This window comes from Rhincodon typus, chromosome 22, assembly GCF_021869965.1.
Source record: "Rhincodon typus isolate 14 chromosome 22, sRhiTyp1.1, whole genome shotgun sequence".
NCBI classification, from domain to species: domain Eukaryota; kingdom Metazoa; phylum Chordata; class Chondrichthyes; order Orectolobiformes; family Rhincodontidae; genus Rhincodon; species Rhincodon typus.
In genome coordinates this window covers 39984189-39995470 of record NC_063353.1, presented here as the reverse complement: position 1 = coordinate 39995470, position 11282 = coordinate 39984189, and the positions used below count along the sequence as shown (strand labels likewise).

The window sequence follows — 11282 nt, the reverse complement described above, 5'->3', positions numbered from 1 at the left end:
GGACCAATGTCATCTACAAGATCCCCTGCAGAGACTGCGAGAAACACTACATCGGACAAACAGGAAGGAAACTAACAAGGGTACACGACCAATACTCACTTATCTCAATCCACATGGACAAGGAGAACCACGACTTCGACTGGGACAACACCAAGATCCTGGGACAGGCTAGGCAGAGACAAGCATGAGAATTCCTGGAAGCATGGCACTCCACGAAGCAGGCTATTAATAAACACATTGAACTCGACCCCATATACATTCCACTATGGAGGAACCAGGAAATGAGGCAATCCATCGCAACGGACCCCAGAGTTTAAAAACCAGGCGGGAAAACACACCGACGCTTCATCAGAGGCTGCACCGAGGATGTTACCCAGCACGGTAACAAAACGTCTGCGGAACAACAAAACAGCTCGGCGAGCCAACCAACCTCAACAATTCAAAGACTCTGCTTCCACGGTCTTTTGAGGAAAAGACTCACAAGCAACACTATGTGAGAAAAAGGTTTCCCCTTATTTCTGTTTTAAATGTGTGACTCATTATTTTCAAACAGTTCCCCGTCGTAGTGGATTCTCCCACGAGAGGAAACCTCCTCTCCACATCCACCCTGTTAAGTTGCCTTTCACTCTTCTAACCTCTGGCGAATACAACCCTAGCCTGTCTGATCTTTCATCATAAGACAACCCACCCATTCTAAGTATTAGTCTAGTCAACCTCTGTGACCTGCTTCCAGCCCATTTACATCCTTAATTAAATAAGGAGACCAATATCAAACACTTAAATAAGTACATAAAAAGATTGCATGTCACTATTTCAAGGAGAAGTTGGAGAGTCCCCTGCAATGTCCTGACCAATATGTAATCAATCAACCAACATCATTAAAACAATTATCAGGCCATTAATTCAATTACTGTATGGGATCTTCCTGTGCACAAATTGAATGCTTCCTATATCACAGGAATAATTATTCTGTAAGTGATAAGTAGTGCCTGCAAAGCATTTAGAAAAGTCTGTTCTTCTTGGGATCTCTCAGATCTACCTGCCTCTGTTTAATGTCTTACTTGGAAGGTAGCACCTCTGACAGTGTAGCACTATCTCTGTAATGCACAGGAGTGTCAGCCTTTGGCTATGAGCTGAAGAGTGTTCTGAACTTTTTTTAACCCTCTGACTCAGAGGTGGGAGTGTGATTAACTGAGCCACAGCTGATGGCTAGTTGGCATATAAATGTTTGGAAATCCAATGTGGACAGAATGGGCCAAATGGCCTCTTTCTGCACTAATAAATCTATCATTCTGTTAATGCACCTTTTTGGTCATTAGTAAATAAAGATGATTTATTTTCTCTGGTTTATATTTTTGTCATTTCAATTCACTGGGTTCTGTTAGTATAGAGATTTCTAATTTTGTATGTGAAAGGATAATGTTCACAATATCAAAACACTGAACATGAAAGTCAATGTTATCGTATGACTGGCCCTTTTGCAGTAACAGCTTATATTTTGGTTATAGAGAAGATCAATATGGAGTTGTTTTGCACCCACGTACTTACAGCTCTATGACACAAGATGGTGCTTGAAAATGGATTGAACAACAAAGATGCAAATCATTATGACAAAACCTGAAGCAAAGGCTGAAAATATTGGAAATACTCACTCTGTCAGGCAGCTTTTTTTGCAGAGGAATTCATATTCCAGGGGCAAACCCTTCTTCAAAATGGAACAAGTTAAACTAATAACAGCATTTAAATGTGATGTGGAGGTGCCGGTGTTGAACTGGGGTGGACAAAGTCAGAAGTCACATGACACCAGGTTATAGTACAACAGGATTATTTGAAATCACAAGCTTTTAGAGCACAGTTCCTTCATCAGGTGAAGCCCTATTTAAATAGGGAGAGGGGGGAAAATTGATAACATTGCAATCCTGCCACAATACACTCTCTAAACCCAACATGGTTCCACATACCCCTCCAAGCAACATCCCTACCCCCAATGCAATCCACATACTCCTCCAAACAACACCCTACGCAATACAACCACTGTCTACACCCACACAACACCCGTCCTTCATACACATCTCCAAAATGCCCACACACCCTATCAGACAATCCCATACCCACCTTCCATACAACACCCTCCCTACAGAGACACCCACCGTCACAACACTCTTCTGCCCATCCTCCCACCTGCACACTCCTCAATGCACAAAACTAGTCCTGATTGAAAATCCAATCAAGATTCTCTCACTGGGCAAAGCTACCTGAGCTTTACACACCCATGGACCGAGACAACTAGCACCAACCCCTGCTGCCTGAGTAAGGTATTCATTGTGTTTTGTGTCTACGATGTCTTTGTTTGAACCTTATGCAAAAGTTCCTTGTTTAAAGCAGTGTCTTGTCCCATTTTTCTTAGTCCACAGTCTCAAAAATAAAAGTGGTCTTTACACAAAGAACTGCAGAATGTTGCCAGAGACAGAGAGTCCACAACAGGACATGGAATAAAAACATTAAGCAATGCAAAGCCAAAAATAGTTCGCGACAGAGCAGAGGTGTTCCCCAAAATTGTCATTAGCTTGCATTTAGCCTTCCCACATGGGTAGCACAGACAATGGACCTGTTCTGCGATCTGGTTGGGCACACTTCCAGCACTGTCATGTCTAGGATTCAGAGATGCACCTGAGAAGGTGCCAAATAAGATTGCTGAAAAAATGACGTCAATGTTATGAGGGTTTAGCTGGCAGGGAAAGGCACTCTGTAAAAGAAAAGATTTAAGGATAAGGTTATACGGATCTTTAAAATTATAAAGGGATTTCATAATTAGATGTAAACCCTTGGTGGAGGGAAATCAAAACTATGGGCTATAAATTGTTGCTGATAAATCCAACAGGCAATTTAAGAGGAACATCTTTGCCAATACTGTGGTTGGATCACAGTGGTTGGGTGGTGGTTGAGGTGAATAGTATAGACGCTTTTAAATGGAAGATAGATTAGTGGATGCAGCAAGGAATGGAAGGATATGCTAATAGGATTATATGAAAAGGGTTGGGAAAAGGCTATTGTGGAACATAACCATTAGAATGGACTGGTTTGACCAGAGGTTCTGTGCTGTACCATCTGTGCAACATGAGGTGGGACGAAGTGTATGTAAATTGCTTTCTCACCCAGGAAACCCTGGGCAGGGCTGTGGGAGATGAAGAATGAACAGGTGACTTTTCTAATCTGATTGAATCTATATTAGACCAAGTGATCCATTTACTGTATTGAATCAAGAGAGTTGGAGGGGATAAATTTCTTAAATGTACAAAGGGTTAACTTCTGGGAATACCTTGTAGGACACCATTGATGATGGCTTGCACCAGGAAGAACCTTGAAGTGATTACAGATCTGATTGAGAGTGGAGGGAGTCTGATGCTGACTAATAAGGATGGCTGGAGTAGTTTCCATATTGCTTGCCGAGAGGGCGATCCCAAAATTATCCAGTACCTTCTCAAGGTCAGCCCAAATATCTGGGATGTGGAGAGCAAAATAAAGAGGACTCCTCTACACACTGTAGGTAAGCTGACCGGGCATTGGTTGTGGTGTGAGATGTCTAGGGTACACTGGATTGTAATGTACATTGCAATAGATGAATAGTTTTCCTCATTGATATAGATTTATCATAACATAGGAACAGAAGGAAGCCATTCAACCCCTCCATTCTGTTCCACAATTCTGTTAGCATACAGTTAATTACACCTACCTGCCTTGGTTCTATATCCATTAACCAAAATCTGTTGGCACAGACGGGTTGGACTGAAGGGTCTGTTTCCGTACTGTATGACTTTATGACAAGGGCAGCAGATACATGGTAACACCACCACCCGCAAGCTACTGTCTAAGCCACATGCCATACTGACTTGGAAATATATCACCATTCCTTCACTGTCACTGGGATAGAATCCCAGAACTACCTCCTTAACAGCATTGGTATCCCTACATCACATGGACTGCGCCAATTCAATAAGACAACTTATCAACATCTTCTTGAGCAATGAGGGCAGGGCAGTACATACTGGCCTGACCAGTGTAGCCCACATCCGATCAAAGAATAATAAAAAATATTTGAGGGATGGTGTTGGGTGGAGACAGTAGTGGAGAAAGGCTGCTTGATCGAGCAGGGAAGTTTGAGGCAATCTGATGAAATCTAGAGGAATACGCTCAAGCAGAACTGCCAATTCTGTCAAGAGTTAAAGATAAGTGTCAACAGAGGCCTCTCATTTCACCAGGATGGTAGGTGACGTGACAGTGAAGCTTTGTAGAAGGTAATTGTGCCACAGCAACCCTTGAAGGTGTTAAATTCACCAAGACAGAATAACAATGTTATTGGGGAAAGGGAAGAAAACCAATAAGAATACTGATTCCTTACCCGGCCGCAGGCCAGACATGTGGTGTTGCTAGGCAACTCCTGTATTATCGTCAATGAGAAACATTGCGTGTTCCCTGTATGGCTCAATAGAATGCAATTCAAGCCATGATTTCAAAACAGCCTTCATGGCAGGAAGCTTGTGTATGATGAGTCCCCAAGGAATTTTCATTGTGAGAGTGGAGAATGTATGTCCTTCAAACGTACCACAAGTTTTATCCTGAATAATTTACATAGCCATTTTCCAACATACTGTGAATATCTATTTGTGGAGAAGCTGAGATTTTTAAAAAATCTTCTTCTGCCCATCATCCCCTACCCAGATTATTGATTCCTTGTCAGGATCAAGTTCCAGAAACTCTTCAGTAACTCATCTGATTCTGTATTCTCTGTGTGAACATGGTGGGGGTTATATTACTGGATTTGTATTGTAGAGAATGAGATCAAATCCCATCAAAGTGACATTTTGATAAATGACAAGATAAACTGTTTTAGTGATATTAGTGAGGAGATGTAGAGAAAAGGATATGGGGAAAAGGCAGGAGATTAGCACTAGGGAATAGAATCGACTGAGACACAATGGGCCAAATGGCCTCCTCATGCACCATAACAGTTCTGTGATTAACATTGGCTGGGGCAACAGAAACTGTCACCCTGCTCTTTAATGGTTTTTATATCCACTGAGAGAGCAGACCAGGCTTTAGTTTGATGTCTCATCTAAAAGATGGCAGCTGTGACAGTGCAGCACTCCCTCTGTTCCGAACTGGATTGTCAACCTAGATTTTAAGCTCAAATATTCAGAGGGGGACTTGAACCCACAACCTCCTAGTTGGAGTTGAGAGTACCACCCACTGGTCCACAGTGCTGTGCATTGTTTATGGCATGGTGATTTTTTTCTTTGCAAAGTGATGAATCATTTGGATACAGATTGTGTGCTTGATGAGGAGGGAAAAGCAAAGTTCAGCAAAATGGTCTTTCAGCAAACACACAATGCGCCTTTGAGATGTGGTGATTGTCAACGGCCTTGCAAGAGCAGCACTCATTGATTTTACTTGCAAATTGTTTTTCTTTTTACACAGCTATGCATGGACACTTTGAGGCGGCAGAGCTGCTTCTAGAAAGGTAAGCTCTTTATTTACTAACATGATGAAGCCGTTTACCCAAGTACATAAACGTTACGGAGTCCAATTCCAGATTTTTCATGGGAAGTGCATCAGACCATGTTAGTAATAGTACACTGTCACCAAAATTGTGTTGACGATTTTTTCCATGCTACGCAGGTTTTGCGGTGTGTGGACCAGGCTGGATATCTGGATTCCATGCAGCATTGGCAAATACTGCTAACATCCCAGTGGAGGTCAGGGTACATAGTGCTGCTGATGCCCTTTAGCCTTGTGCCCTAGACATTCTGACTTTGGTGGAAATATGTACCTTGGCGATTTAGCAATGCTGAGGTCTGCAACAGTGCAGATATGGAACAGTTTGAGTACAATTTCCCAATCTCTTCTCAAAAGGGCAGCATGTTAAATGTATTTTGTTAACACTATTGCATCCTCAAAAAACATAGAGAATGCTGGAGAAACTCAGCAGGTTTGACAGCATGTTTGGAGAGAGAAACATTCTGAGGCCATCTTCTTTGTGTGCACCCTGTCAAGTCACCCCAGGATCAAAAATGTTTCAATAAATTCACCTGTCATTCCTCGAAACTCAAATAAATACAGACCGAAGCAGAACTGGGTCTGAAGAAGAGTTATGCCAGACTCGAAACATAACAGTTTCTCTGTCCACAGATGCTGCCAAACCTGCTAAGTTTCTCAAGCACTCCCTGTGCCTGTTTCAGATTTCCAGTAACTGCAGTATTTTGCTTTTATACTATTGTATTCTTGTTATTCAAAAGCTGTGGGGGCAAGTTCCTATTGTCACCATAATTAGGTTAGGAGTGTAATTCCCAAGCAATATCATCATTGTCCAAAACACTGGAAAGGACAAGAGTCTATTGTGTGTTGAATCAGTGGAAAATGCTCCTGATACAGGGCACTAGTCTGTGCTTTTAAATCAGTTTATTTTAATTATTTATTTTTAGGAAATTCAGTGCAGCAAAACCTGAACATGATATTTGAGAACAAAATGCAGGTGTTTTCATTCCTGAGCAGCTTATTGCTTAGAATACATAGGAATTCAGAGCAGGAGTAGGCCATTCAGCCCCTCAAGCCTGTTCTGCCATTTGTTAATATCAGGGCTGATTTAATTGTGGCTGCAACTGTACTTTTCTGTCTACCTTATACTCTATTCACTCCTATGTCAATCAAAAATCTGTCAAACTTAGCCTTAAAAATATTCAATGGCCCTGCCTCCACTGCTGTTCGGGACAGTTCCAGAGACTGATAATCGTCTGAAAGGGGGAAAAAAATCCTCGTCTCCGGCTTAAATTGGAGACCCTTTATTTTTAAACTGTGTTGCCTAGTTCTAGCTTCTCCCATAAGGAGAAACATCCTTTTTGCATGCATCCTGTCATGTCTCCCCAGGATCATATGTATTTCAATAAGTTAACGTCTCATTCTTCTAAACTCAAATAAATACAGGCCCAAGCTGTCCACCTTTCCTCAGAAGACAACCCCTTCATCCTAGGAATTTGTCGAGTGACCCTTCTTTGAACTGCTTTTAATATGATTACATTCTTTAATAAGGAGACCAAAACTGTACTCAGACTCCAGATGTGGAGGTGAAGTGGTGTTATTGCTGGTCTAGTAATCCAGAGACCCAGGTAATGTTCACATTGCACAATACCAAGCCTAGTCTGGCCGGCTCCAAAACATGTTGTTCTAAGAAACTATTCTGAAGAGATTCCATGCATTGCTCATCAAGGCTACCTTTGTCTATCTGATTTTTCCAGTCAGTAAATAAAGGAAAATCTCCCACAATTCTCACTTTGACTTTATGACAAGCTGCCTTTTTCCTCCCTTACGGTCCACCCTACAGTGTGGAATACACAACTCCTACAAGTAACCTTTTGCTTTTGTCGAATACATAAGCTGTTTCCACATCCTGGTTTCCTGAACTTAGAGCTAATATCTTCATTAATAGCACCACCCCTAAACCTCGCATATTCAAGTCCCAATCTAAGTCATTTCTATAGCCCTACAGAGGTAGGGTGAGTGAGTGTTTGGCGGCAGCTGAGGAGAGTGGTGGTCTCTAGCTGTGATCTCCATTCCCCAGAATTGGGTAACCTTGTGGAGTTCACCTGAGCCTAGGTGTCACTGTGGGAAACAATTCCTCATTTATGCATTGGGACATTGGGCAATGTGAGCTTGCAAATGTTCTTGAATATTTGTAGGTGTGCTTACAAGCCAGATGCCAAAGACAGCTGTGGAGTCACTCCGTTCATGGATGCAGTGCAGAATGGCCACATTGAGATTGCTAAACTCCTGCTGGAGAGGCACAAAGTGAGTTACAGTCTGATTTGCTAAGTAGAGTGTTAGATATGTAAAGTTACTGGGTGGAAACCTGGTATAGAAGTCTGTACTAACAGCATAGGGACAGGAGTAGGTCTTTCATCTCTTTAAGCCCATGCAATCAATTACAGCTTGCGCTAACATTGTATGTTACATTGAATGTTCAGCACAGAAACAGGCCATTCAGCCTAGCTGGTCTATGCCAGGTCCACATGAGCTTCAACCCACCCTACCCTACCTTATCTAAACCTATCAGCATATCCTCCTATCTCTTTTCCCATATTTTCTTTAACTAATTGCCTTTTAAATGCTTGAGAAACAGCTTCAAAATGCTGCTTTGTTAGTACTTACTATTCAGCTTATTAAATGCACATTTACAGATTGAGTGCTCTGTCTGGATGGAACTTAGGAACAGAAGTAAGCCATTCAGCCCCTCAAGCCTACTCTGTTAATGAGTAAAATTCTGGGCTGGTCTCAAATCCTCAGTCCAATCTTCAAACTCCCCCAACACCTCAACCCCGCAACCACCCCATAGCCCTTGTCTGTCAAAAATCTATTGCGTAGCACTGGGAACTTGTATATATGGCTTAAATCGAGCTTAATTTAAGTCTAACTACAAAATTGATTCGGAAGTTGCTTAAAACGTACAGCATAGAATCCAGGTACTTGGCTCTGCTCAGCTATGTCAGCGTGTGCACCTTTCTTCACCTCACCTTATCAGCATGTCCCTCTATTCACTTCTGCTTATTGTGGTCATCCATCTTCCCCTCAACATCTGTGTTATTCACCTCAAAGTCTCCTTCTGATTGTTTGTTCCACATTCAAACTACGTTGCGGCTAAAGAACAGGTCTACTTTGTTAGTTCTGATTAGACAATGGTGAGAAAAGATGTTAGCTGCGCTTCGATCTTTGTGGTGACCCACAAATCCGAATGTCTTATTTCAGGCTGATTTCTCAGCTACCGACGCCCTGGGGGCTCAGTCTCTGCACCGAGCCACAGTAACTGCACAGGATGAAGCCATTTGTTTCCTGGTCACCGAGCTTGGCGTGAATGTAAATGAGAGAGCCACGGGACTAAAGCTGACAGCCCTGCATTATGCAGCAAAGGTCAGTTATCAAGAGATGACGTCAGGGATAATTGCTGAGCTGTGCTCGCTAGGCTGCTCAGTTCTCATGGCAACTGCACTTCTGGAAAGCTCCAAATCATCCCTGTGAAACAAGGCAACTGCGTCTGTTAGCGCCCAATGATGTGCCTAGTTCGACACATTAAGACACATCTTCCTAAAGGTTTTATTAGATGCATCACTGAAAATAAATGTGATTAAAGTATGGTTTCTTGTCTGGTTTTATACGATAATGTAAACAGCAGGATAAAGACAGCTGTGCCTCTGTGAAATTTCCTTCTTTGGCAGTAATTCTGTGATTATCCAATCCATGTGGCTGACTTCAAGACAAATAGCCCTCACTACCTTACTGAATGTGGACATCTGGCCTGAACCTATTTCTGTCGTTGATTTTTATCCATGTCTAGCTGCCTATAATAGAGCTCATTGTTTGTTTGTATGGAATCCTGCACAGGGTTACTTAACGCAAATTCCTCTGGATCTTAACAGCCTGAAAATCCAACTTTCAATTCTTACTGAGTGATTACTCTAGTCCCTGTACTCCACAGGTCACAATTTAAACTACGTATACTCTCCCTGTTACCAAAGTGACCAGTTAAATACCTTGTCTATATCAAGTTTTAAACAACAATATCTATGAATCAGGTTTCTTAATAAATAAAATTCTAGATTTATTATAAAAACAAAACTTAGGCAATGAGGACACAATAATTGGTTAATGGTGACAGTCAGTAGGATAGAAGCACAAATATTTATCCCACCAAATATCCCCAAAACACTCAAGAAAACAGATGCACATTCTCTGTCTAGGAAAAGAGAAAGAAAACAGCTTTCTCTACAGTGGTTGGCGTTCAGAAAAAAAAACTTTGCCAATGGGTTATTTTTGAAGGCAAAGGAGATAACAAGTTGACCGTTTCAGAATCTGTTCCTCTGATGTTCTGCCATGCCTCGTCAATTCACTGATAATGTATGATGGTGTCTGAAAGTCTTGCGGACACACCTTGCTCAGAGATACGATCTCTAGATGTTCTTTCAATCAATCTTATAAAAACACAAATAGGTTTCACTCTGAGTTCAACAAGAGGGGTTTCTTTTCAGATGTGAGAGCAGTTGGGCAGCTTGTTCTTAGCATGCTTTCCCATAACAGAACCAAATAAAACAAACACCTCTCCAAGACAGTTAGTGTTCAAGACAATCCCAGCAGGGAATTGCAGCAAAGAAAGCAGTTCTCATTATTCATATAATTTACAGGAAGCCTTGTTAAAAACAAATTGTTAATATCCACAGTGACTTTTTTAAACAAAGCACTCCAGGTATTTCCACAAAAAAACAATTCATTTTCCACAATCCTTCAAGATATAAGTCCTCCAGGCAATATTAAATTGAGAGTGTCTTTGTAACAGTATAAAGTGCAATTCACTGTGATGTACTTGACTTGGATTTTTACAAAGCTTTTAAAAACGTTCCACATGAGAAACTTAAATGAGCACCACATAAATCACATGTGATGAAGGATGACAGGACCTGCAGCCACCCCTCCCACTCTACCATGGCCCCTGATCCATTCTGTCTGATCAAGATTACTGAGGCATGCAGGACAAGCTACCAGCAAGATTCCTACAGCAAGAGGGAAACAATATTGTAAGCTGGTAATATGGGAATTTACTGGTAGTGGGGACATCACCGCAGCAACAGAAGACATGGTTGAGGGGCAAATCATACAAATATATGAATCAGGAGCTGGAATAGGCCACTCAGCCTCTCAAGCCTGCTCCATCATTCAATATCTGATTATTCCACATTCCTGCCTAACCCAATAACCTTTCACCCTGATTGCTATCAAGAATCTATAAAATTCTGCCATTATAAGTATTCAAAGACTCAGCTACTACAGCGTTTTAAGGCAGAGTAAACCAAAAACTCAAGATCCCCTGAGAAAAGAAGTGTTTCTTAGTTCTAGATTCTCTTATAAGAGGAAACATTCTTTCCACCTCCACTCTGTCAAGACACCTCAGGATCTTGTATGTTTCAGTCAAGTCCCCTCTTAACTCTACCAAACTCCAGTGAATACATCTAGCTTGTCCAACCTTTCCTGATAAGACAACCCACCCATTCCAGCTATTAGTCTAGTAAACTGCCTCTGAGCCACTTGCAATGTAGTTACACTCTTCCTTAAATAAGGAGACCAGTGTTGTACACAGTACACCAGATGTTGTCTCACCTATGCCCTCCTTTTGTATTCAATTCCCCTCACAATAAACAATTATGTCGTCATTGTCTTCAGGAATAGTGCCAGAAGACTGGAGACTA

At 41.7% G+C, this 11282-nt stretch overlaps 1 protein-coding gene across 1 annotated transcript in view; it reads left to right on the top strand.

The window, feature by feature from the left end:
• Positions 1-9179, top strand: part of ankrd16 (ankyrin repeat domain 16) — a 15928-nt gene extending 6749 nt beyond the window's left edge. Inside the window, exons 2-5 of the mRNA XM_048610404.1 lie at positions 3327-3547; positions 5476-5518; positions 7731-7839; positions 8794-9179. Coding sequence (XP_048466361.1) covers positions 3327-3547; positions 5476-5518; positions 7731-7839; positions 8794-9063 — 643 coding nt within the window. The 3' untranslated portion in view covers positions 9064-9179. The remainder of the gene's footprint in view (positions 1-3326; positions 3548-5475; positions 5519-7730; positions 7840-8793) is intronic.
• The last annotated feature ends 2103 nt before the right edge of the window (positions 9180-11282 follow it).